Source organism: Pseudopodoces humilis, chromosome 16, assembly GCF_049639895.1.
Source record: "Pseudopodoces humilis isolate 2021_Gansu_Grassland_sample_001 chromosome 16, ASM4963989v1, whole genome shotgun sequence".
Taxonomy (NCBI): domain Eukaryota; kingdom Metazoa; phylum Chordata; class Aves; order Passeriformes; family Paridae; genus Pseudopodoces; species Pseudopodoces humilis.
Window position 1 is genome coordinate 7,681,303 of NC_142215.1, and position 23,356 is coordinate 7,704,658.

At 42.3% G+C, this 23,356-nt stretch overlaps 1 protein-coding gene across 3 annotated transcripts in view; it reads left to right on the top strand.

Moving 5' to 3' along the window:
• Positions 1-22,952, top strand: part of ABHD2 (abhydrolase domain containing 2, acylglycerol lipase) — a 37,654-nt gene extending 14,702 nt beyond the window's left edge. For all 3 annotated transcript variants that reach the window (XM_014251200.2, XM_005521580.3, XM_014251201.2), the window contains 8 exons: positions 5,916-6,091; positions 6,984-7,151; positions 8,933-9,116; positions 12,646-12,738; positions 14,411-14,521; positions 15,715-15,784; positions 16,506-16,590; positions 17,447-22,952. In XM_014251200.2, the coding sequence (XP_014106675.2) occupies positions 5,916-6,091; positions 6,984-7,151; positions 8,933-9,116; positions 12,646-12,738; positions 14,411-14,521; positions 15,715-15,784; positions 16,506-16,590; positions 17,447-17,643 (1,084 nt within the window). In that variant the 3' untranslated portion in view covers positions 17,644-22,952. The remainder of the gene's footprint in view (positions 1-5,915; positions 6,092-6,983; positions 7,152-8,932; positions 9,117-12,645; positions 12,739-14,410; positions 14,522-15,714; positions 15,785-16,505; positions 16,591-17,446) is intronic.
• The last annotated feature ends 404 nt before the right edge of the window (positions 22,953-23,356 follow it).

A 23,356-nucleotide genomic window follows, 5' to 3' on the forward strand; every position in this document is an offset into this window, starting at 1 on the left:
AACACTTCTCCATTTGTTTCCTTTTTTGAGATTCGGGGAATGTGGAAGCTTCATAACTTGCTTAATTTTTTTTCTTGCAATTTTTTTTGTGATGTCCTCATCACATTGAGCAGTCTAGCTGAGCTGATGCAGGAAAAGCTGCTTTCTACATGTTTGGGGTCAAGGGTTGAACCCTGCAGACTTTCATATGAGTTTCCTTGATTGAAATTCAGTTGGCATTCCCTAGCATCAAATAAAGGACTAGGCTCAAACCAAGTTTGATTTTGTAAAGCATTCTTTAAATACCTCCAAACTGCTCTGTAAAGGGGAAAAATAATCTCTTACCTGTTGTAGTGCAGGCAGAAGTTCTTAGAATGCCCTGACAAGTGGTAGGCTCTGTTTTCTCACCACTGGTCTCCAGTGTGCTATAGTACATAAAGGCCATGCAAGAGTTAATGTTTAGAGTGTTGATCTTCTCAGATGAAATGAAGCAATGCTCCAGAAATAAGCCTGTTGCTGAACTTCCACTTCACATCTTTGAGGACCTGAATGCTGATGCCTGCTAATAAAAATAGCACAGTTTTTATGTGCTTTGTGTGAGCTGCTTATACAGCTGCTGCTTTCCTAAATTCCTGCATACTGGATTATGTATGTGCTCTAAAATGATAATCTGTTGCTTGAAAGCCACTAAACTTAATCTACAATCACATGCTGGAATTGTTTTAAATATTAACACACTAGGAAAAATTTTTGGGAAAACCTGTGAATTGTCTTGTTTTTGAGCACTGTGGGCAGCCACCTCTCAAGATGTGAAGCTGTGCTGCACAGCTGAAATGCAGGTTTGGAGCTCAAACACTAACACTGGTGAGCAGATTTATATTACTGGCTGTGAATTCACTTAGCCACTTAAGAGTGATGAACTCTGTACTTGCTGGGCCATGTAAGTGACCTTCTATAATAAGTGACTACCATCCCCAGGCCTGTTCTCCTGCCTGCCTTCTGTTGCACAGTCCTGTTACTGGAAGCTACAGGGTTGCTTACTGGAAGACATAACTGCTTCAAATATTTATCTTTATTCAGAGTGCCTGCTATCTCTTACAACTGACCAATTCAAAACAGGGAAATGAATAATTTAAAAACCTTTGGGTCCGGAGAAAGCTCAGAAGCCATTTTTGGTTTATAGAAATAAAAATCTCCATTTTTGGTACAACACAACTTTTCCTTTGAATTTTTTTTCAGTACATTCTTGTCTGGGTTATGTTATGCTGTCCTTGTCCCTGTGTGGAGGCCTTGGCAAGAGGTCCTCCTGGCTGGTGTTCACTGCTCAGCTCCTGTCACCACAAGCCACTATTGTGAAACAGTGGAGATGCTGCTTATGGACACGGTGTTTATTCCTGGGCTTTTGTACATCTGGGAGCAGCCTCTCTGGAACAGGACACTGAGGAATATGTACTGAGCTGTCTTCATGCTGTGCTGGAATAATCTCTGCAGTACACTGCTTTTCAGAACCGCTTCAATTTATAGCAGACAGGAAGGAGTTGGAAATCTGTTGTGTCCTTGAACACTTTCTTTGTTTATACTTGTTATCAATGCTGGAGGGAAGCCACCTGCTTTTGAGTGAAGGACCCTTGTTTGGAAGACAAGGTTAAATTTAGCAGTAATTATAATTTTAGCATAAAATCCAAAGGGCAGTACTCAAATACTAAATACTACTTAGTTGCACAGTCTGCATGGTTGTGTTTCCCTGTGTTACATCCTGCTGAGCTCGTTTTCATAAGGTAAACCGCAAGAAGAATGCCCTCAGTACATGCTCTTCTGTCTGCAGGATGATTGTTTTGGAGAAGCATCTTTTTTCAGCTGTTAGCCAGGAGGAATGTTGACTTCACTACAAAACAATCTGTTCCAGCTCTTGCTATCAGCACTGGGTAGTCATGTTTTTTTTTTTTCAGCTAGGTCGAGGATAGAAATGTCTCTGGAACTGCTTTTCACATAATAGGCTTAAATAAAATTGATCTGATGTGTCCTTTCAGAGGGTAAAGGCTTTTGCACAATTCCTGGCAAGTTTTCTCCCTCACCAGTGTGGTATCATGCAGCTTCAGGACTGAAGAGTTCTTTCAATGCTCTCTTCTTCAAATGGATTTAGTAAAAGCAAGCTGTAAGTCTGCACAAACCCTGTATAAAAAGATGACCCATCCTTCAGTCTTGTACAGTCTTGCACCATTAGGTGCAGTACTTGCTCTTGGAAGAAGTTCTTGAAGACTTTTTCTCAGTGAAAGACACAAAAGTCACATGAAGATTTCAAAACTAGATTCGCTCATTGGCAAAATGGAGGGTCAACAGAAATAGTGATAGGCAGATCATATGTCTGATTCTGCTATAGATTACAAGGATACCTTGTCCTGAGAACAGATTTTACCTGAATTCAGTAAAAGAGAGCAATCACTCTTACTGTAAAGGCTTTACAGGGTTTGTAGTAGGTTAGATTGGCAACTTGTCTTGGTAGACAGAAGTATTATTTTTATTAGCTGCTTGGCTTTGCATCAATCTGGTAAGGTAAATTCTAATCTGTTTTAGTTTTTCACTGATAATACAAGATCTGTGCTGTCTGGGCAGCTTTTTTCCCTTTCCCTGTTAAAGTGTGTGGTGTTCAGTCTCCTGAGCCTGGATACTTAAGGGATGTGTTTTGCCTCACAAGTCTGTTGTTTAAAGGCTGATGGTCCTAAACAAAAAGACTGGTGAGGTAACAAACTTCTACCTGAGCACTTGCATGTATTTTAGAGCTTCAGCTGCTTTAAAACTTATGTGCGAACTAGAAATATACTTAATGCCTCAGTAAAAGCTACAAGTCTCTGCATCAGAGTACTATGCACATTACTCATGCTGAAGCTTGGCCTTTGAATGTTTATCTAAAAGAATGTAGTTACATGCAGAGTGACTAACACAAGCCATCTTTGCTGCAGGCAGTGATGCTTAAGCAGCTGACTGGAGTTAGCATCTTAAAAGATAAGCTGAGCATTTTACTTGGTCCACAGGATGCTCAAACACTCATGCATTCTGCAGGGAGCAACAGTGAATGCTCCCTTGTCCATAGGGTTTCACACAGTTTTAGTTTTGAGGGAAATGTGGAAAAGGGATTCCTGCCTTAAATAAAAAACACATCAAGGAAGCTGCATGTGCTGTTTGCCTGAAAAGCAGTATAAAGGTTTGATTTAGTGCTTAGGTGACCTCCAGCTGGGTTATGCAAAGACAGGTCTGGGGGTCTCTTTCCCCAGAGAAACCATCAGTGACCCAAAGAGGCAGGCTGTGGGAAGCAGTGTGCTTGAAATCATTTGCCTTCCTTTCAACTCTGGCAGTAGTGGTGGGGCTTTGAAGACTATTAAAATTTAATCTCCAGCAACATCCTGTGGTATGTGCTGCTGCATCTGTTCTAGTGGATGGCTGTAACCTATAGCTGGAAACTGAACTGTAGATTAAGCATGAGGATAGGATTGGTGCTTGCAGAGATCCTTGATTTTTGGTTTGTTTTGATTTTTTTCATGGTAGCAGTAATCAGTAATAGCTATATAACTTAGCTGCTGTAGCAGGACAGATTGCTTTGCTGTTAGCCCTATAGGGTAAGATTTGGGGATAGTCTTTGATTTGAAAAGCACTGTATGGAAGCAGAATCACCAAAACTTTCCAGTGCTTGTTCTCACCCAAGATTAGAAACCGTGTAACAATGTTGATGTCTGAGTCTCTTCTAAAAGAGCTGCAAATTCTTATTATAGATTGTATTTGTCAGCTTCTCTGAGAAGGTGCTAGCAAACCTATCTGTAAAGGATGTCTGTGGAAGGGAAAAGACAAAAAGCCAGTCAAGCACTGTCTAGTGTGGAGTATGGCTACTGATATGAACTGGTGGTACAGTAAATGAGTGGGGTGAAGCCAGCTGTTTTTCCTTGTGTTAGGAGAGCAGTGTCTTCTTTCTGGCATAATAGTTGTTCAAAACCCTTGCACTGAGGCGTATGCAACTTGAGCAGAACCCTGTGTAGTTCTTGTGCAGCCTGGTTTAGTTTGACTGCCATACCCCAATGGATAGCTCCCCTGAATTGTGAGAATGGACCCACTGATTGCTTTCCACCTCCAGCAGTTATTGTAGAGGATGAGCTTGTCTAGCCTTTGTCACTGCTGGGAATCTGCACAGTTGTACACTGTGTCTGGCAAGACCCAGTGCACAGATGCTGAGCTGACAGAAGAGGGGTGCTGCTCCTGGCCTTGTCTGGATGCTTTGAAAAGCATTATAGGTGAGTGATCAAATCCAGAATGCACTGAGGGCTAATTTACAGGGCTGTGAGCATCAGCTAGCAGCTTTTGCAGCCTTTATTGAAGCAATATCTGCTTCTCCAGAAATCTGTTTTGGATCTCTTCGGGAAGCGCACTTGCAAAAATGAGTGGAACTACAGTGAACTGTTGTGTTGCTTTGACTGTAAGAAGTCCCCCTCAGATGAGGGATAGAAATGGGGGAGAAAGAGGGCATAGTGCTGCTCTTGTCTTGCTAAACAACCCTAAGTAGTTTTTATTTGATAGGAAGTCTTTTAAGGAGTGTGCGGGGGAGGCGGGAGTTGCGGATATGACACATAAGAGCTGGCATGGGGAAAGGTCCAGCTGTATGAGTAGGTAGTGTCAGAGCACAAAGGTAGGGTTTCTGTCACATTCTAGTGGATTATGGTCTTAAGTAGTAAATTTGAGCCCTGAGCTGCCTAGTTTTTTGTGAACAGGGAAGAACATGATCTCTGCTTCATATGCTCGCTAAAAGTCAAAAGGAATAATTGCAGGAAACCCTCAATACAACAGGGAGGGAGTTGCTAATCCCTCAGGATCCAAGGTGAAGTCAGAAGCTCTCAAGCTTCTTCTGGATACCCTGCTCTGTGCACCAGAGACCACAGTTCTTTAATTGGAAGTGTGTCCCTTGGGGCTGCTGTTCTCCTCAACAATAAATCATGCATGCTTTCCTGTTCAGAGCTGATGTAACTCTCTTTTTCAAGGCGTTGGCTCAGTTTCCTTCCCTGAGTGACCAGGTGACTTGCCCACATGGTGGTGGTGCTAGGGCACAGTATGTTTCCTGTTAAACCACTTGCAGCTCTGCTTGCGCTAAAAAAATCTGATAACTAAGCCTTTAATGCTTTCCAGCTCATAGCTGTGTTTCTCGTGTATCTTTTTTGAGGGCCTGTAAGCCGGGAAAAGAGACAATCTGCTTTGTCACATAGCTTTAATATACCCTTGATAAGCATAAATAATTGGTAGACTCACCCCTCTTACTGGAAGGGATTTGTTATTCAGTGGAGTTCGATCAGTTCTGACTGGTTCTCTTAACACTGGCCTGGCTTTTACCTAATTCTGAAATGCAAAATCAACATGTACTGTGCTCTTTGCTTAACTTAGTTAAGCAGTTCTGTGGTCCCAGCTAACAAGTCTTGGGGCTTTCAATTTTTGGGAACTTGGAGTGAATCCTGTTGTTTCTGCCACTGGCTTGTACAGTCAAGTACTTACACGAGTTCATGTGGCTCAACCCAGGAGGCTTTAGTGTTTCAATTAAAACAGATTTACAGCACTGTACAGTTCTGGAGGTCACTTTGGTTGGCAGCATGCACTCCTGATCTCACCAAGGCACTAGGCCTCTGTGTATTTAGTGAGAAGCATTTGTTCCTCTAATATCTCAATATAGGGAATGTCTTGGTTTTGGCTGCTGCTATCAGTGCTGATTTTTCAACTTTGAGTGTTTTGGGCTCTACTCTTGTGTAAAGATGCAAAGATCACTGCTGCCAGTTCAGTCAGAGCAAAAACAATTCCATATTTGTTACTATATTTGGGAGCTGGTGAGGGATTTGTAATGGGAGTGTTTGTGTTCTCAAGGGCTCGTTAACACAGCAGGGGTAAGCAATTAAATTACTGCCTTTCAGGTACATTCCACCCCTCATCTGGGGAAAGAGTGGACATATCCAGACAGCTCTTTATGGAAAAATGGGGAGAGTGAGATCACCACATCCATATGGACTTCGCAAGTACCTCACGATGCCAGATGGAGCAACAGCCACCTTTGATCTCTTTGAGCCATGCTCTGAGCACTGCACTGGAGGTCAGTCCAACAGCTGCTGGCTGCATCTAGCTGCTAACCTTGATTCTGTGCTCTGGGGGACAGATGAGTATAGAGCCCATGGCTCCCATTTGGCTCTGAGAAAAGCAGATTTCTTTTTTTAAACTGTCAGTATTGAGATCTTCATGGTACAGTGCTGTGCTAGAGCAGTTACTGTTATCTTACTGGAGAGAATCTGAGCAGTGCTTCTCTAATAAGATAAAAATTCAGTGGCTAGAGCTCGTAATGTTGGAGCTTGGCACATGAGAGTTACAGTTAATTTGAAGTGCATATGATAATCCTAAATGTAATTTACTCTGCTTGCTTGAATTACAGCAATTACTTTCTTGGTTGATGAAATGATATCTTGTTAAACTAGTGAAGTGTCAGCAGATCAAATATCATTAGATTAGCCACAAAGTAGATGATAGTTAATGTCAGCTGATCAGAATGTCTGTGCTTCATTTGGAAGATCTGTATTACACCCAGCTCTAGAAGGGAAATAGCATAACCAGTCTGCTTGGAGTGCTGGGCTGCACAGCTTCCACACACGACAGTCACAGCAGGCTGTCGGAAGGCAGAGCATGTGTAACATCAAAAATGTCCTTCAGACAGGAGAATGTACTCTTGGTGTCCAGGCAGTGCCTGGAGAACTGTTTGCACAGCTTTCCCTGAAGTTAAAAACTGTTCATCTCCCATAGCATCAATTACTTTTTCACATCTGTAGTACTAGAGCTGCTGGTCTCCTGTCCCATACAGGATTTTTGGCAGACTAGTAGGAATTCTAGCTTGCTTGTGGTAGGTGGTTTCCCACGGGTCTGAAATGGAAATCTTCTGACTCTCTTAATTTGCATGAAGTGACATTTACTTAACTTCTCTCTCTTTCTGAGCACAGAGGATGTCACGATGGTGATCTGCCCGGGGATTGCTAACCACAGTGAGAAGCAGTATATCCGCACCTTTGTTGACTATGCCCAGAAAAACGGGTACAGATGTGCTGTCCTGAATCACTTGGGAGCCCTGCCAAACATTGAGCTCACTTCACCACGGATGTTCACATATGGTGGGTACTTTGTGGCACCTGGGGAACTTACTTCCAAGCTCATGAAACTTGTAGGGATTGATCAGCCTCCTTCAGGATAACAGAACTGCTGTACCCCAGTGGGGGTAAAACAATATTGTACTGTTTCTTAAGAACTAAACTGACCTTTGATAAGAGGAAACTAATACTAAATTCCCTTTTGTCTCTTCTGCCAGCTCTTACCCGTGTATTCTCATCAAGGAGGCAGTTTTTTGTAAGAAAACTTTTTTTGGGAAAACAACCCTTTATTGCCTATCCAGAGCCTGTTCAAATGATTTTAGAGATACTGAATTTGCCAGTTTCATGGAATGTGAAACAAACCTGTCCCTGAAGGATAAATGCCACTTCTGAGGCTTTGTGCAATGTAACTTGAGAGGAGTTTCTACCAGCCTATCCAGAAAGTACACTTATATCTTAGGAGGGACATGTGAGGATTTGCTCCTGCATGTAACACAAGTCAGCAACAGTTCAGGAGTATGACAGTAAAGCTCCAGAAATGGTAGTGCTTAGCTGCCATGATTATGGGTCTCACCTTGAGTAAAAGGAAGTCTTTTTTAACCTAGAAATTAAAAGGAATAAATGCTTTGAAACCGTGTGAAGGGTGACTCCAGCTAGTCTTAATTGCCCTTTTGGTGAGTAATGTGACCTTTGTAGAATGGGGCCTCTTTGCCTGTGACCTAATCTGTTTGTTCCTGAGCTCTCTTGAGCCCTCATCTCCCTCTTTACTGTATGTATAGGTACCCTGTCAACTATGTGTTTAGATTTGTGTTAGGTTTTGTTTTTTTAAAGTTAGCTAAACCACTGCTTAGATTTTGGACTAACAGAATAGTTACCTTGCACAGTTAAATTGTCAAAACAGAAGTACAGTGCTTTGAGGTGCCAAGTGTGGCAGACAAGTAGGCTGTAATGCTTTGTTGCTTGTTTTAGAATTATTAAATATACTCCTCTTTGGGAAACACTTCAGGAATACCCTCATTTGTAGTGAGGCCCTAGGCTGTTAATGGCTGCAAGACTACCATGTCTTGAAAACTAAATTTCTACTTGTTAGAGCATTTGCTATTTTGATAAAAGAGTTTGCTTTCATGGAGCTTTGCTTTAGACCTTAGGGTGTTATTCTGTAGTGTATCTTTTGAGACATACCTTTCTGAGTCTTTTATAGCCTTGGAAAGGGCTAAGAATGCCTAGCACTTCCTTTGAGTAAGACAGTAAATCATTTGGCGGAGTTGCTTGTTAAGTGCCAGCAAGTCCAGTAGACTTTACTCTGCCTCCTACCCAAATAACTCAGTGCCCTTTTAGCTTTGCTGTATTCCAGGCATGTTTGTTGAAGAGCAAGTAGCCTAAATTTGGGATTCGCTGAATCCCAGCCTCTATATCAAGCTTGACGTGTTGCTTTTCTAGTTTTGGATTTCTGAGCTGCCCTGAAGTCACAAAGGTCTAACACTAAAGTACTTTGACCTCTGGCTTCTTCCAGAGGAAACCAGAGCAATGCAGAATTTGTAGTCTTGAAGATTGTTCATCAAGAGTGTTCACAAGGAAGTGCCTGAACCATGCTGAAACACTCAGCCAGAAGTCAGAACTAAGCATGAGCTAAGCTCCACAGGACTCACAGATGTATCAACGCATGTCAATCAGAGCTGTTAAAACCTTAAGGCTATTGAAAAGTCAGAAAGGGTAAAAAGCTGAATTTAAGGCATGCAACTGAAGCTTCAAGTGAGAATTTAAATATATTAGATGATGTTTTTTAACTTTGTTCTTCTTTTTAGGATGTACCTGGGAATTTGGTGCCATGGTGAATTATATCAAGAAGACCTACCCTCAGACCCAGCTGGTTGTTGTGGGCTTCAGCCTGGGTGGAAACATAGTGTGCAAATACCTGGGAGAGAGCCAGGCCAACCAGGAGCGAGTCCTGTGCTGTGTCAGCTTGTGCCAGGGGTACAGTGCACTGAGGTAGGTCTGGAGCCTTCCCCATGCTGCTCTCTTCTTGTGGGAGTGGGGAGATCTTTGGAAGGGCAGGGTGAAGATGGATGTTTCTCTTGCACTGAACTAGTCTGACAGACTGAGTGTGTAGGGTGGCACACTCCTGATGGAGCAGCTGAAGCTTTGTTAATTTGCAAGCACAAGTAAACTTGTCAGCAATGCAAACAGGTTTTGTGTACCTGGTGAGATACATGCTGGCAGCTTCTGGACTGTGCATGTGATGCTGTCTCATGGCTACAGTGTCCTAAGAGGAGGCATTCCCTGTGCAGTCCTGGTGTAATTAACCAGGCAGGCTGGGCAGTGTGACCAGCTGCTGAGCTGATGCCAGGTTTGCAAGCAATAGTTTACACTGTCTCATCACTCTGAGAAATATCCCGTGGTTCATAATAGCTTGTTTGACTTCGGTGTGCAGTTTCATCTGGCAGCTCTTACCTGGGGAGACTGGAAAGACACAGCACATTCTGTCAGTCTGTGCTCCCCTCTTAGTGTGTGTCACTGAAACAGTGCTGTGGGCTGATCAGGGGATGGAGAGGTGCTTGCAGCTGTGTTATAGGAGTGGGGAAGGTGAGGAGGAAAATTATTACAGCCCTAAAATCTGAAAATATTAATGCCTTCCCACCTGGAAGGCAAAGCTGTGACACTTGAGGTGCTGTGATGGCTTCAGTTGCATGTACTGATGAAGGGTCCAGGCACAGCAGTGCTGCTTGAAAACTGGACTCAACTAATGTATTTTGACCTTGGCATATATGCACAGGTAATGAAGATTAAAACCCTGTAACTGGCTAAGCTGCTGTTTTCAGTTTTACTGTTTGTACATCTGGACAGTTACTAAGGTGTAGCTGACTGCAGGAATTTACCTACAGTTTTGAGCCATGAGATGACTTAGAAGGCAAAAGAGACTGTTGAGACTTAAGTATTTGAGTCAAGGTCCTTTGGGCTGATATGAATGGTGAAACTGTGGCAGGTGTTTGAGGGGCTTGCTATGGAATTCAGCCTCACAGACTGCCCTGGTCAGGGTAGCTGGAACTCTTGGTACTGATGATGCTCTGCCTGTGTAGGGACTAGTTTGTTATTCAGCAGTCTGAAGACACCTTTTCTGAATCAGGCTCTTACAGGTAAAAGCAAAAAGCTTTTCTGGAAGCACTAAGATATGAGTAAAAGCTTGATATGTATGTAATATTCCAGCTATCTAATACCTTTTGAGGTCAGATGTGACTACTGCTAAAAAAGTGTATAATCTGCTGCTAGTTCACACCCTTAAAGTCTGAACAGATGCTACAGGAACAGCTGTTCTGTTTTGTTTCAAGTAAAATGTTCTTAGCTGTCCTGGGGTTCTGGCATAGAGCACAGAGCATCCTTTTGAAGCCAGCTCCTTAATTACAACCATCAGACAGGGTTTGCAGGGATAATATCTGGCTGAGGTCCACTTGGTTCATCTTCCACAATTATGCAATATTGTATTCCTGATTTCCAAAATGCTGTTGTGAGTAATGCTGTTATGCTTGCATGGCAAGGACAACCTGATTAACAATTCTCCACTTGGATATTTGTGTGGAAAAACAACTCAGTTGGGTTTTTTTCCCCCCTGAGTTTAACGCACCCTCATCATGTGGGTTGTGTGTATTATTGAGCTCTTGCCTCCACCTGCTGGGTAAATATATCCTAGCAAACCTCCTGCCACAAAACATCTGCTCTGTATTACTGGACAGCCAGCAGGAAGGCTTTTTAGGTCTTGTGTCTCCTTTCCTAGTATCTGCATCTGCTCAAAGTGCTAATTAGCTGAAGAGCTAGGGGAAGCCAACATCTACTGAGCAAAAGTCAGGAGGAGGGACAGAGGGCCTTGTGCCCTGGTTATAGAAGTGGCAGGGAGGAGGCCCAAAGCACCTCCAGGTAGAAGCCACTGCCTTCCTGGGTTTGGTCTGGTACATTAAAATAGCTGGCTTCAGCCTTCAGGGCTACATGGAAGTGGATTATGCTGGCAATGTGACCAATTTGTTTACAGTTCCTTTTTTTATTATTATTTATATTGGTTTGTCCAGCATTTATTTCCCAAATAACTTTCATAAGTGAAGGAAAAAAGTTTTAGTGAGCAAGGTGAACCAAGGATCTCAAATAGGAAATCCTTTCCAGAGCAGCAGCAATGCTGGGATCTGCCAGAAGAATGAGACTCTTAGTTTAGTGAATTAACAGAGTCTAGGGAATGTGTTCCCTGAGGCTAAACAGGGACGGGTGTCCTTATTCCTTAATCTCTGCCTGCATAGGCTTGATTCTGCTTCTTGATCTTGTGGAATGCATCTTCACCATAGCTACAGGCTGTGGGGAGAGACCTCAGCTCTGAAACCAGGGCAGTCCTCAAAATACTGGAAGCTGCCTGTGCTTTTTTTTTTTTAATGCTTGCACCCCTTCATTTTAGGAGTACTGCTGTACACCACAGGAACTGTAGGGATATGTAGTAGCTTTAACTTCAAACATCTTGTAATAACTTAATAGGTTTGCTTGGAAAACCTTTTGTGAAGAAAGAAATGTGCATTTTCTTGTCTTCTTTCATTTTTCTGCCCTGGCATAAGTGTGGTTGGTGTAGCCTGGCTAGACAAAAAGGTAATGGATTTTTCTTTTAATTCATAACTCTCCAGCATGGCTAATTACAAGAAAACATCTTGCTCCTGCCTGGTAGGGGACTTGCAGGCTATAGCTTGGAAGGTCATGCTAAATCTACAGTAGTTCTCATGGTATGTTAATGTTTAGGTGGTAGGAGAATTTTGGTAGCTGAAACTGCTCCCAGCATTCTTCAGTCTCTCAGTAAATGACAGTGTGTTCCCTCAGTAACAGCAAACCCTGCTAGGAGTAAAGCTCTAACCTGCCCATGACCCTGCAGAGCAAAGGAATGCTGGTATCTGGCAGAGCTCACACAACTCTGGATGGCTTAAATTCTGTTTTAACAACAGATAAGCTGTGAAGTGCTCTTCTGCTTTGAGAATAGGTAAAGACTTCAACTCAGATGTCACTTGCAGCTGCAACTAGTATTTATTCCTACAGTTCCTGCCAATGAACTGAAACAATAATAGTATCTGTACATATTGGAAACACCTGCACAAATTATTTCCTCTGCAGAGCTGTATTACACAATAGACAACACTGCTGAGCAACAGGTTTTATCCCTTTCCTTGAAAGTCCCGTTATGTAAATTATGTTAAACTTCTGCAAAGGGATACTAAAATCCTCTTGTCAGTGTTATGGATCTTGATTGATGGCTCTTAAATGCTCTGATCAAAACTGCTAATTGCACTGTGCAAGATGACACTGCAGATCTGTTTTCTGATACTACCAGACTTCATCAAAGTGGAAGTAATTTCCTGGAAAAGGTTAAGCTGTGGCAGGGAAGGCCTGGAGGTTTGTTTACACAACCCCCAGGCTGCCATAAGATGTTAACAGTGTATTAATCTGATCTTTCAAGAGCTCCATTAACAACTTCGTTTGTTCTGCACCGTGGTTTTTCTAGGGCACAGGAAACCTTCATGCAGTGGGATCATTGTAGAAGATTTTATAACTTCCTCATGGCAGACAACATGAAGAAAATCATCCTTTCTCACAGGTACTGCAGTACATCACTCACACTGACAGCATTGATTGGGTCAATTGCTATGTTGGTTTTGTCTGCCTGATCCTTTAAAACAGGACTCTTGTAAAGTTTAGCACAAGTTCCTTGGTGGATCTTTAGATGAGCCAACAGAAGGTGAAGCTATATCCATCTCATGATACTGTAAAATAGACAAATAAGCTTTGGTCATCTTGTTAGAAGAATGACATTGCTGTCTTTTTGTGTTCTGTGGAAACTTGCTTAATGAATAAACAAGACATGCGCAGGAAAACATTGCAATTAAACTTCAAAGTGGAGTATTCTGCATCTGTTTCACTTCTAGCCAAAGAATTCCCTATTGAAGGAGCCTCTTGTTCTGCCATCTACCTGAGGTAGGACTAATCTTCAAGATCTGCTAGATGGAGTTGCTGCTTATCAAATAAGCAAATAGTCAAACCTGTAGCTCTGGCTTCTAGCTGTTCCTCTAGAAAGATCATGTAGCCAGCAGAACACTTAACATTGCTGTTCCTGGAGTGCAAGTGTACTGTAGGATCCTTGTGCTGTCATTGCTGATCCATGCCTCTTGCATAACAACGAAATTTGTGTGCTAAACAGGTGACATGCTTGATGTTGGTGTTTTCCCCATCAAAAGTTCTCTGGGTGGTACTTTCTAGGCAAGAAAGTACCTCATCTGTGTGTATTGGAAGTTGCCTGACCGAAGGGAAAGGAGGGGAATATCTGAAGACCTATTTCACTGAAGGAACATATGTCACTTCAGACTTCTGGCTCTTTGTTTACACTCCTGTGCAGTATGAAACACTTGTAGAAGGAGAGTAGTCAGTGTAGGATGATCCATGTAATTAATTCCAGGTTTACAAATATTTGGACAACTTGAACAAATTTGACATGTGAAGTTAGGTAAGCTCCAATTAAAAGTTACTTAAATTTTTAACCCAGAAAAAGCTGGTGCTGGCTTGAAAGGAAGTGTCTTAAGTAAACTTTTTCCATAATCATTTGTGCTCTAACTCGCCCAAATCAAACCTAGTTTCCCTCTTGCTCTGCCATGCAGCTGCCTCTCAAAGGGAATAAAAATCCCTTTCCAGCTTGTGGCTTTTGTTCTGTTTGGTAGGGAAGAAGTTTGTTCTGATAAAGAAACACATCCTCCCTTGAGGGCAATAACCAATTATGACAACTGTCCATAGTAAATAGCTTTCTGCTAAGGTAATACCCTGAGTAATTTCTGTGTGTGAGGTAGCCTGAAGTCTGTGCTGGGAGGCTTTAGAACCAGATGGTGCAGGAGATGCTATGCCCAGCATTGCTGGTGCTCTCACCCATACCATCCACAGCTTTGGTCTGAAGCCAAAGAACCCTCCCTCTAGCATGTAGCTTCTAGTCCAAATACCCTTAGTGCTCTCTGTTATGGGAAGTTTCTTTTAAAAGAAACCCTCATGCAGATTTTCAGTAGATAAGGAAAACATTTTTTCCTACAAGGAGGCTGCTAGAGTTTGTCTTGCTGCAAAGGTAAGTGAACAAATAAGCTGTTCTTGCTCCTAAGAAAGCCTCATGTTTATGTAGCCCACTTCTAATCTTATCTTGTTAGATTTGGTAAACTCAGTTGCCCTTCAGCAGGTCATGGTTTTGCTGCCCTTGTGTTATTTGGATGTAATTCTTGATGTCACTCTTCCAGGCAAGCTCTTTTTGGAGATAACATGAAGAAGCCACAAAGCCTGTCAGATGCTGATCTGGGCAAGCTCTATACAGCAACATCACTTATGCAGATCGATGATAACGTTATGAGGTATGAAGGGCAATTCTCTGCTCCCCTATAGAACTACAAGTACCTTCTCTTCCCAGTGCTACTCTTGCTATCCCCTTGCTGTGCCTGCAGGAGTCTGCTGAAATACAGTGTACACAACTTCAAATTCTTACTTGCCTCCACACTGAAGCAAACTTAGCAGAGGAAAAAAAAAAATCAACAAAAAACAGCTTACTGTTTATAGTCACAGCTTCTTTAAAATCATCCAGGAGGCATTTATTTATTTATTTATTGGTAACACCTGAACCTGCAGCCTTCACTAAGGTAGGAAAAGCAGCTCAGAACTGCTCATGGATTTCCTTAGCTCTGTTTGAAAAATCTTCTCCCCATAAAACACTTCTGCTTTCTCAATACTCAATAGGGTTGGCTGAGATAATGCAACCTTTGTTATTTATCATACTAACACCTAATTTAAGTGCTCTGCTCCAATAAGCAGTAGCCTGTTACTGCCTGTGTCCTTGACAGCAACACAGCACTTTAAGTGGCAGTGTTCATATCATGGCATGTTCTGTATCAGGCATTGACCCCTTTCCAAAATAAAGCTGTAAAGTGTTAGCTAAAAAGCGATGACACTTTTGACAAACTGGGAATATGGTTGGCTGCTTATTAAAAAAACATTCCTTGGGAAATCTCCCTGCTTGTCCCCCATCCCTGAGGCTTTTCTAGTTTGGACCAACAGATATGTTGTCCCTTATTTAAAAAAAAAAAAAAGCATTTGAATATAGGCTTACTGAATTCTTAGTTTGGGATGGTGTGAAGGGATTTGGCAAAGAAGTGGAACCACAGTGAATTCTGGGGAACTTGTCCAGTAAGTTTGAGGTTTATAAGCTGTGCTGGGTTTGTATTTTAAAAGACTTTTAGGGAAAGATGAACAAGATCCTGACTTTTTCATCCATATGTACAATTAAGTGGAGTGGTGTGTTTTAAAAGAAGCACTGAAGGCTGCTGGTCTTCAGTTTGCATGTTTGACTTGCCCATGCTCTCAGAATGTTTGAGAAGACACAAAAACCATCAAGGCATGTGCTGCCAAAGGGTTTTGCAAAGAGATTGGGTATTAAAAAAATAGTCTGTGGAAATTGAGGCATCATTCCTGTTTCTGGGCATGTGTACTCACTTAAAACTAATAGTGACATGGCTGAAGCAGGTGTTATTAATGACAATCTTCTCTATTTCAGGAAATTCCATGGCTACAACTCCCTGAAGGAGTACTATGAAGAGGAAAGTTGCCTGCAGTACTTACACAGGGTAAGCTCTTGCAGCAGACTGCTCTTGCACTGCAGGGAAAATACTCTGTGGTTTCTATTGTTGATATCTGCAATTGTCTTAGCTGGGATTTTCAGAAATAATCAGGCACAGTATATTGGAGTGGGATTTCAGATCCTGCTTCCTCCAGCACTGGGGCTAAATTCTCTGGGCTCTTAAGTGTTTATAACTCTGGCAGGTGGTAGCAGCCAAGAGATGGAGATAAAGCCACACATTCAGCTGAACTGTGCTGAGTATATGTGGATAAAGTGGGAAATGGGTGCCTGCACAGAGCCTGTACCTCCAAGGAGAAAAGGATCACTGGATACTGTGGAAGAGACTCTGAACACTGACAGGCAGATGCTTGAGCAAAGTTTTACCAAAGTGGAACTGAGATCAATTCTCAGTTCTTTTCTACTGAACCAGAGACTGGAGATGTTCCAGGGCAGTTTCCTGGACTTTAACCAAGGTGTCCATAACAGAGTAATAGCTGACTGATGTGCAAAGCAATGCAGAGCAAAAAAAAGGTGTAGTTATTTCAGTTCTAAGAATGGGGACTCAGTCTGTTTGCTCTCTGCCTCTTTCTTACAATTGGGTTATAACTCTGAAATAAGAGATTTTAATTGAATTACACTAAGGTACTTTTACAATTGGTAGATTGACATTCAAATACCAACCCCTTTTGTTTTGTTTCTTTCATTTCATGTCGTGTTTCCTGACGTAGATCTATGTTCCTCTTCTTTTGGTTAATGCTGCTGATGACCCTCTTGTCCATGAGAGTCTTCTGTCAATTCCGAGAGCTCTTGCAGGTATGCTGAAACAGTCTCCTTAAGATGTGAATATTTGTGTACCTACAGCATGCTTATCAAATCACAGTTCCTGATTTCAAAGTAGCTTGACTTGCCTCCTTACATCTGTAATGCTGTGGGAGGTGTGCTAAGCCTCTAAGTCACCAATGCTAGAACAGGGCTAACCCTGAGCGGGAAGAACTTCAGTCCTTTCAGGCACCTGTTGCTTGTGTTGGTAGCAGCAGGTTACATTCTTGGATGAAAAAAAGGTTTCCTCACATTGCTCCACTGCTCACTGGGATTTAGTAGGAAGATGGGTGTTGGTCTGAATGAAGCACAGATCAACATCCCCTTTGCTGATGAAATGGGGACAGTGCACGCATGGCTCTGTCACTTGGCACTGAACTGGGAACTCTCTCCCTTGGAAGGAGTTGAGCTGTCTCTCTTCAAACAAGGAAAAAGGTAAATTATCCTTAGAAGCTCAGAAGAGGGAGCTGCTGCTGCTTCATCACACAAAGAGTGGGTGCACAGTGAGGGAAGCAGGGTTCATTCTTTTCCTAGTCAGAGGCTGTGAGCAGAGAATTCATCCTCAGCTGCTTTCAGAGAGAAGCAAGCACAGAGAATTTTTCCCTGTCCATGCAACAAGATGGCTGATGCACTGTCAGAGCTTAGTGCATCTTGATGTGATGCAGTGGATGTGAATTAAAGGTGCTCATTTGTTAAAGAATGACCATTCTTACAGCAATAACAGGTATTGCTGTTAGGGCCCAGCAGCAGCATCTCTCAGGCAGCCTTTGTCTTGGCAACTCAAGATGCTTTCAGTCTCAGCTTGAAGATGTTAACCCTCTGGAACTTTCTGCTTATTTTTCTTTTACAGAGAAAAGAGAGAATGTCATGCATGTGCTGCCCCTTCATGGAGGCCACCTGGGATTTTTTGAGGGGTCTGTGCTATTCCCAGAGCCTCTTACCTGGATGGATAAGCTCGTGGTACAGTATGCCAATGCCATCTGCCAGTGGGAGAAGACAAAGCCTCACTGCTCAGACAGTGAGCAGGCTGTGTCTGGCCAGGAGTAATTGACCCAAAGACTCTGGATCACTTCAGTATATCTCCCTGTTGGGGAGCATTTTGTTCTCTCACCTGCTGCTTCAGGTTTCCATTCTCCTTGATATCTTATGGCTGGGGTTTGATCACCGTGTGTTTTTTCCAAAATGGAATTAAAGCAGAGGTTAACATCTGGTCAGAGCCTCTTTGGATACCCAGTCACGTGGATTTGTAATTTACTGCTCTGCTTGAAGAATTGGGTTGCTGACTGTAGCTTGTTACAGGGCTACTGAGCTAAAGACTGCTTGCTTTAATATAGCAGATGTTCTACATGTCAAAATTTCTTTACCTGCTGGTCAAAAACTTGATCTGCAGCATTTGTTTAGGTGTAGATGATGGATAACTGTGGCTCTTTTCTCTGTCTGGGTGCTGGAAAATCCCTGTACCAAGCCACAAGCCAGTGAGTGGTTCAGTCTGTAAGCCACTACAGCATGGCTTGGGAAAACAGATGCTTGACTGCAAGTGTAGTGTCAGCTTTGCACCATCTCAAGGGAAGCCTTTTAGTACCTAGGAATGAACTTGCACAAGTGAATCACTTTAAAAATATTCAACTTCTCCTTGCTTGAGCTGTCAGTGGATTGGGGTGGCTTTATGCTGGGTCTCCAAGTAGAGAAAAGCTGCAGCCTGGTAATGCCAGTTAATGTTTCTGTGTAAACATGTTCTCACTCCAGGACCTGATCAGTCACCTTCTTATCTTTGCCTCTTTTTAAATACTGTTATTTTTCAGTACTGGATTCTTTGTTTGACCTGGGGCTTTTTAAAGCTGGCTCTGGCTTCCAAATGGAAACCCATGATTATGAATCTGCAGGATTTCTTCTGTGAGCTCAATTTGTTTGAAAGAATATTTCATGGAGAGCTATTGTACTCTCTTAGGGATTAGTTGGTGGGGGGTAGGGTGTATCTATTTAGATTTACTCCTGTTATGTCAGGGTAAATAATACCAAAATTCTTCCCATTAGCTTTCAGAGCATCAAGTGGGTTTGAGACGTGTGACTTGCCTTACAGTTGATGTGGAACTGGATGTCTCCAGCCTTGTGCAACTGAAATGACATCTTTGCATGGCTGACTGTTTCCAGATCTGTGTAATGCTGTAGGATTACTGGCTCCAGTAAGACACTGTGCTCTTTCTCACTGGAATTTCTTTTCCACAACCAGACATCCCTTTCTAGTTTTAATGTGCAAAGTGAAGTGTGAAAGCTGTTTGCAGGAAAGCTGGCTACTCACCTGTGCTTTTCCCTCAAGTGGCAGTTCTGGTCTGTGCCAAGATAGTTATTAAAGGAAAGTGGTAAAATTGTCCCATGACAATCTGGAGACTGAAACTAGTGGTAATTTTTTTTTTCCTTATGATTTGTTCTGTCAATATTGTAGTGTCATTAATCCATCCTTAAGATTTCTTTATCACAGTGTCGGTGAAGTTCTTTTCCTGTCACACTTCCCTCATCAGCACTTTATTGCTTCAGCCTTGGTCTGTGTTCCAGGCACTTTAATTTATAGCTTAAGGGTGAAACAAGCTGCAAGTCTTTAGTCTGGTAACAACAAACCTGGGGAACAAGCCTTCTGGACTGCCCTGTCCCTGAACTTCAGTAGGCTGAGTAGGTGGGGTTGCATTTTAATAAAGCAATAATTAACTATTGTAGCAAAGGTGCGTTGTCATATCAGGAAATTCCTTTCATTTGCCTTAGGCCAAACACCTTGGCCTGTGATCCATGATGAACTGTGGATATCTGCACATTCTCCTAGTTAGTAAATCTGGGCTTCTTTTTTTCTTCAAAGAGAAGATGAAACTAAGTAAAGCTACAGCAGGATTTGGCTGTGCTTGTGGCTGTTCCTTAAGAACTATTTTAGGGCATCAGTTAGCAAGGATATTCTTAGCTGATGGATATCTTGTCTGTGTTGTTATGCTCTTATTCCTACTGCATCACTAAAGTATGTCATAAAAGACATTTCAGTTTTTTTGCTTAAGTAGTGTTCATGTAATATTCATTGGGTATGACTTAAATATCTTCTCGCTTCAGCAGAAGTGGAGTGTAAACAACACATGTACACATCAAATAGATACAGTATAAATTTAGGTGTCTAAGTCTCCCAAAATGAGGTGAGCAACTGGGCAGTTCTCAAAGCAGCAGGAGCTGTAGTTTTGTCTAATCAAGTAGAGATTTTTCTTTAAACTTGGAGAGCCTTTCTGAGGAGTACTCCTTCCTGCCCCACAACCCAAGCCCTTCATACTTGAGAACTGCCAATGCTGTGGACTTTCTGAAACTCTCAACTACAGAAGTACTGTGGGTCTCTGTCTTGCTCTCTTTCCCTGTTTTTGCACTTGAATCTCAAACTGTTCAAATCACTTGTGACTTGACTGAGTCTGGCTTATTTGGGGAAGGACACCTTTTCTTGTGGCTTTTTTGTGCAAGGTTTCTGGAGCCTGAGGTTCAGCTTATTAAGCCTGTAGGTGGAAGCAGTGTAAAAAAAAAAATATTCTCTCCATCTCAACAAATCTGATGCTTCTTTCAAAGCAAGACTTGCAGTCAGACTTGCAGCAGTCAGTGGTCTTGGGGAACTAGGAGAGGAGAGAATTAAGCTGCAGTTCATGTTATCTAAAGACCTTTAAATTTATTAAATCTTGCTACTGACAATGATGGATAATTGATACTGAATAACACATGGGACTTTGTCCAGTCCTAATCTGAAATACTCTTATCTCCTAAAATAAGGTAATACTTGTCTTATGTGGGCAGGTGGTCTTTATTTGCCCAGTGAACCCAGCCTTAAATGCAGTCTGAATTTTTCAGTCTTAGAGGTGAAGTCTTTCATCTTTTACCAAACACATAAGGCTGCTGAAGTGTGCACTTGTAGATCATTGCAGTGTGGTCTGATAGAGGAGTTCAAGATTGCAACATGGTGAGTCTGACATGTGCTCTGCTTAGTTTCAAATTGGAATTAGAAAAATCATTAGGAGAGCTCTTCCATGGGTAGTCTCATGTAAACACACCTTCCCCATCACTGAATGTAAGTAGCACTTGAACATGAACCCTGAGGACTTTCTCAACCAGACAGCAAGTTGCAGAACTATTACTCTTTGATGGTTAGGCTGGTCCAACCATCACTGTTGCCGTTTTTCTGGAGAAATCTGAAGATGGTAAATAAGCAGCTCAGACTTGCTCTGACTGAACACAAGGAACTTCAGCTTCCACTACAAGAGCTCGGCCAGCATTTTTAATTGTCCCTTTGTTCTAAATCAAGATGTTTTCAGGTGGGTCTGGCAGTGTTGTAATTGCACTGTAAAGGCAAACACTTGAATTTCCCTGCAATCCTTTTCTTGAGTGTTTTACTGCAGTTCCTGTTTATGAAGATATGGGTTACAAAGACAGGGCATTAAGTAAAATGTTGGGAACTTTTAGCTCCAGTACTGAATTTAGCCAAGCTACCTGTGTGTCATCTGTCCTGGGTCTGTCACAAGTTCCTAGACCACAGCCCTTTGACACGTGGTGCCTTGCCCTTTTCCTCCTCCTCCCTTGACATCAGCATATCTAGAGACTTCAGTAACAGCTCTGTCAGAGCTTTTGGGGCTTTGCTTTTTGGTAAATGAAATTTCAGGCACTGAGACACACCAGTGATGCACAGTGTACAACTGAGTGCTGACTTAAAGAACATTTGTGGGCAGCCTATAACTGGCTACAGTCAATTTCAAGGCTTAAAGCAATGTATATAAGCAGTGGATCACTTTCAGCTCTCTGCTCCTCTAGCAGTAGAAATTGAGTCATAGAAGCAGGGTTTGCTTAATGTGTGACTTGTTTTCCTGCAATCCCAAAGTTCTTGTGTCTATTAACACTCCAGTAGCATAGCTGGAGGTAGATTGCTCTAGTGGCTACATCTCAAAGGAAAGAGCAGAGACTACCATCTTCAGGACTTAATTGCCAGTTTAGTCACCTGGATTGCTTCCACATTTTTCTGGAAATGCTATGCTTGTCTGGAGCTTACTGAAATTCTTCAATCTTTTTTTGTGAGACCAGAGAAGGCCTGAGCCTTGTGCTGCCTGTGTAAGTCATTTGTTGCAAAGAACATCTTGTTTCTGGCTTGAGTCATACTCCATGTGTCCTTATCCCTTATGTGGGTTGGTTCATTTGGGAGGGTGCTGGAGCCACAGTGACTCAAAGCAGTGTCTCTTTCATGGCTTCTGGGTGAAAAGCAAACAGCCCTTCTTGGTGTGAGGACTTTATGATTTTTCTTCAAGCTTAGAATGCCTCAGAGCAGCATCAGCCCAAGGGAGGCTGCCCCTGTACCCTTTTCTCACTGGGAATGGGAGTGACACTGGCCTGGACTTCCTCAGCTGTTAGGGGAGCTTAGGCACAAATGCCACCAATGAGTCAAAGCAGTTGCCAGCTTTCCATGCTGTGCTGGAAAGGTTTCTGGAGTTATCCTGAACACCTGTACAAGATGGCACAAAGCCCCTTTGCTTTGGTATGACTGACAAACTTCTATTGTAATCAAAGTTCTTGCATGACCAGAGAGGAGATGCAGAATTTTCTTCTAGAATCTCCACTATAGTCCTGCTGGGATGGTGACCCTTCTCACGGTTCCTACCAACTGGGAAGTCTTTAAAATAAAAAAAAAAATAAAAAAAAGCCAAATAAAACCCACTTGTATTGGATATAACCAAATCCTACTGCTTTGCCCAAGTCAACAACTTTACAAAAGGGCATATTTTCTCATTGTGTTACATGACAGCTTGACAGTAATTCCCAGTGACAGATCTCTAGCCATTCTTCTTGAGAAAGCATAACCTCTTTCTCTGAAAGTTCCTAGCCAAAAAGGTGTGTAAAGAGCTTGAGGAGACCTGTGCCCTAGTTTTTCTCATGCAGCTGTGTTAGAACAGGCAGAGTGACTTCCAGTGTTCTTGGTGAGCAGTTGATGATGAAAATATTTTCAATTTGGCAAAATTGTATTCTGTAACTATCTCCAAATGCTGCCCTGAAGAAGCATGTATACTGAGACACCCTCCCTGAGACACCCTCCCTGCTGCCATGTTCTGAGTCAGATTCTCTGGAGCTGAGAGCTGCAGGGGAGATGATTTGCAACAAGCAATGCAATTTTTCTATATCTGCTGATGTTTACCTTTAAAATTATATATAAATATATATAAAACTGTCTTTGATTTTTTTTCTTTCATTTTTGTTTGTGTGTGGTGTAAAATGGAAGTAATTGCAAAACAAAATGTAATTTTGTTATCTTTGATTCAGTGGGGTTTCTTTATTTAAAAATAAAGGACTTATTGAAATCAGTGCTACATGTAGTGACTGTGTGTGAAGTTCCATATGTTGGCAGAGGCTCTCAGTCTTCCCTGAGGCCCAGCTTGGGGAGCTGGCTGGGGGGAAGGTGATACAAGCACTTGTGGTGTGCTCAAGCCTCTCCTGGTTGCTTTTTGTCTTCTGGCCAAGAAGAGGTCTTTGATGCCACTCTGGTGAAGAATTGGGTGTAGCATTGGCTTAAAAAAACACATCTGCCACAAAACTACTGAAAAAGAGTTATTTTTGCCAGTGGAATAAATCTGTTCTTTTTCCCTATGTGAGAGCAAGTGCCTTTCCTAATGTTTCATCTGCTGGCAGAAGAAACATGAACCAACATCTCTGGCCAGGACAGTGACATCTTGGAGCCCAGGGCATACAAAAGCACTGCTCACCTGATCCTGAC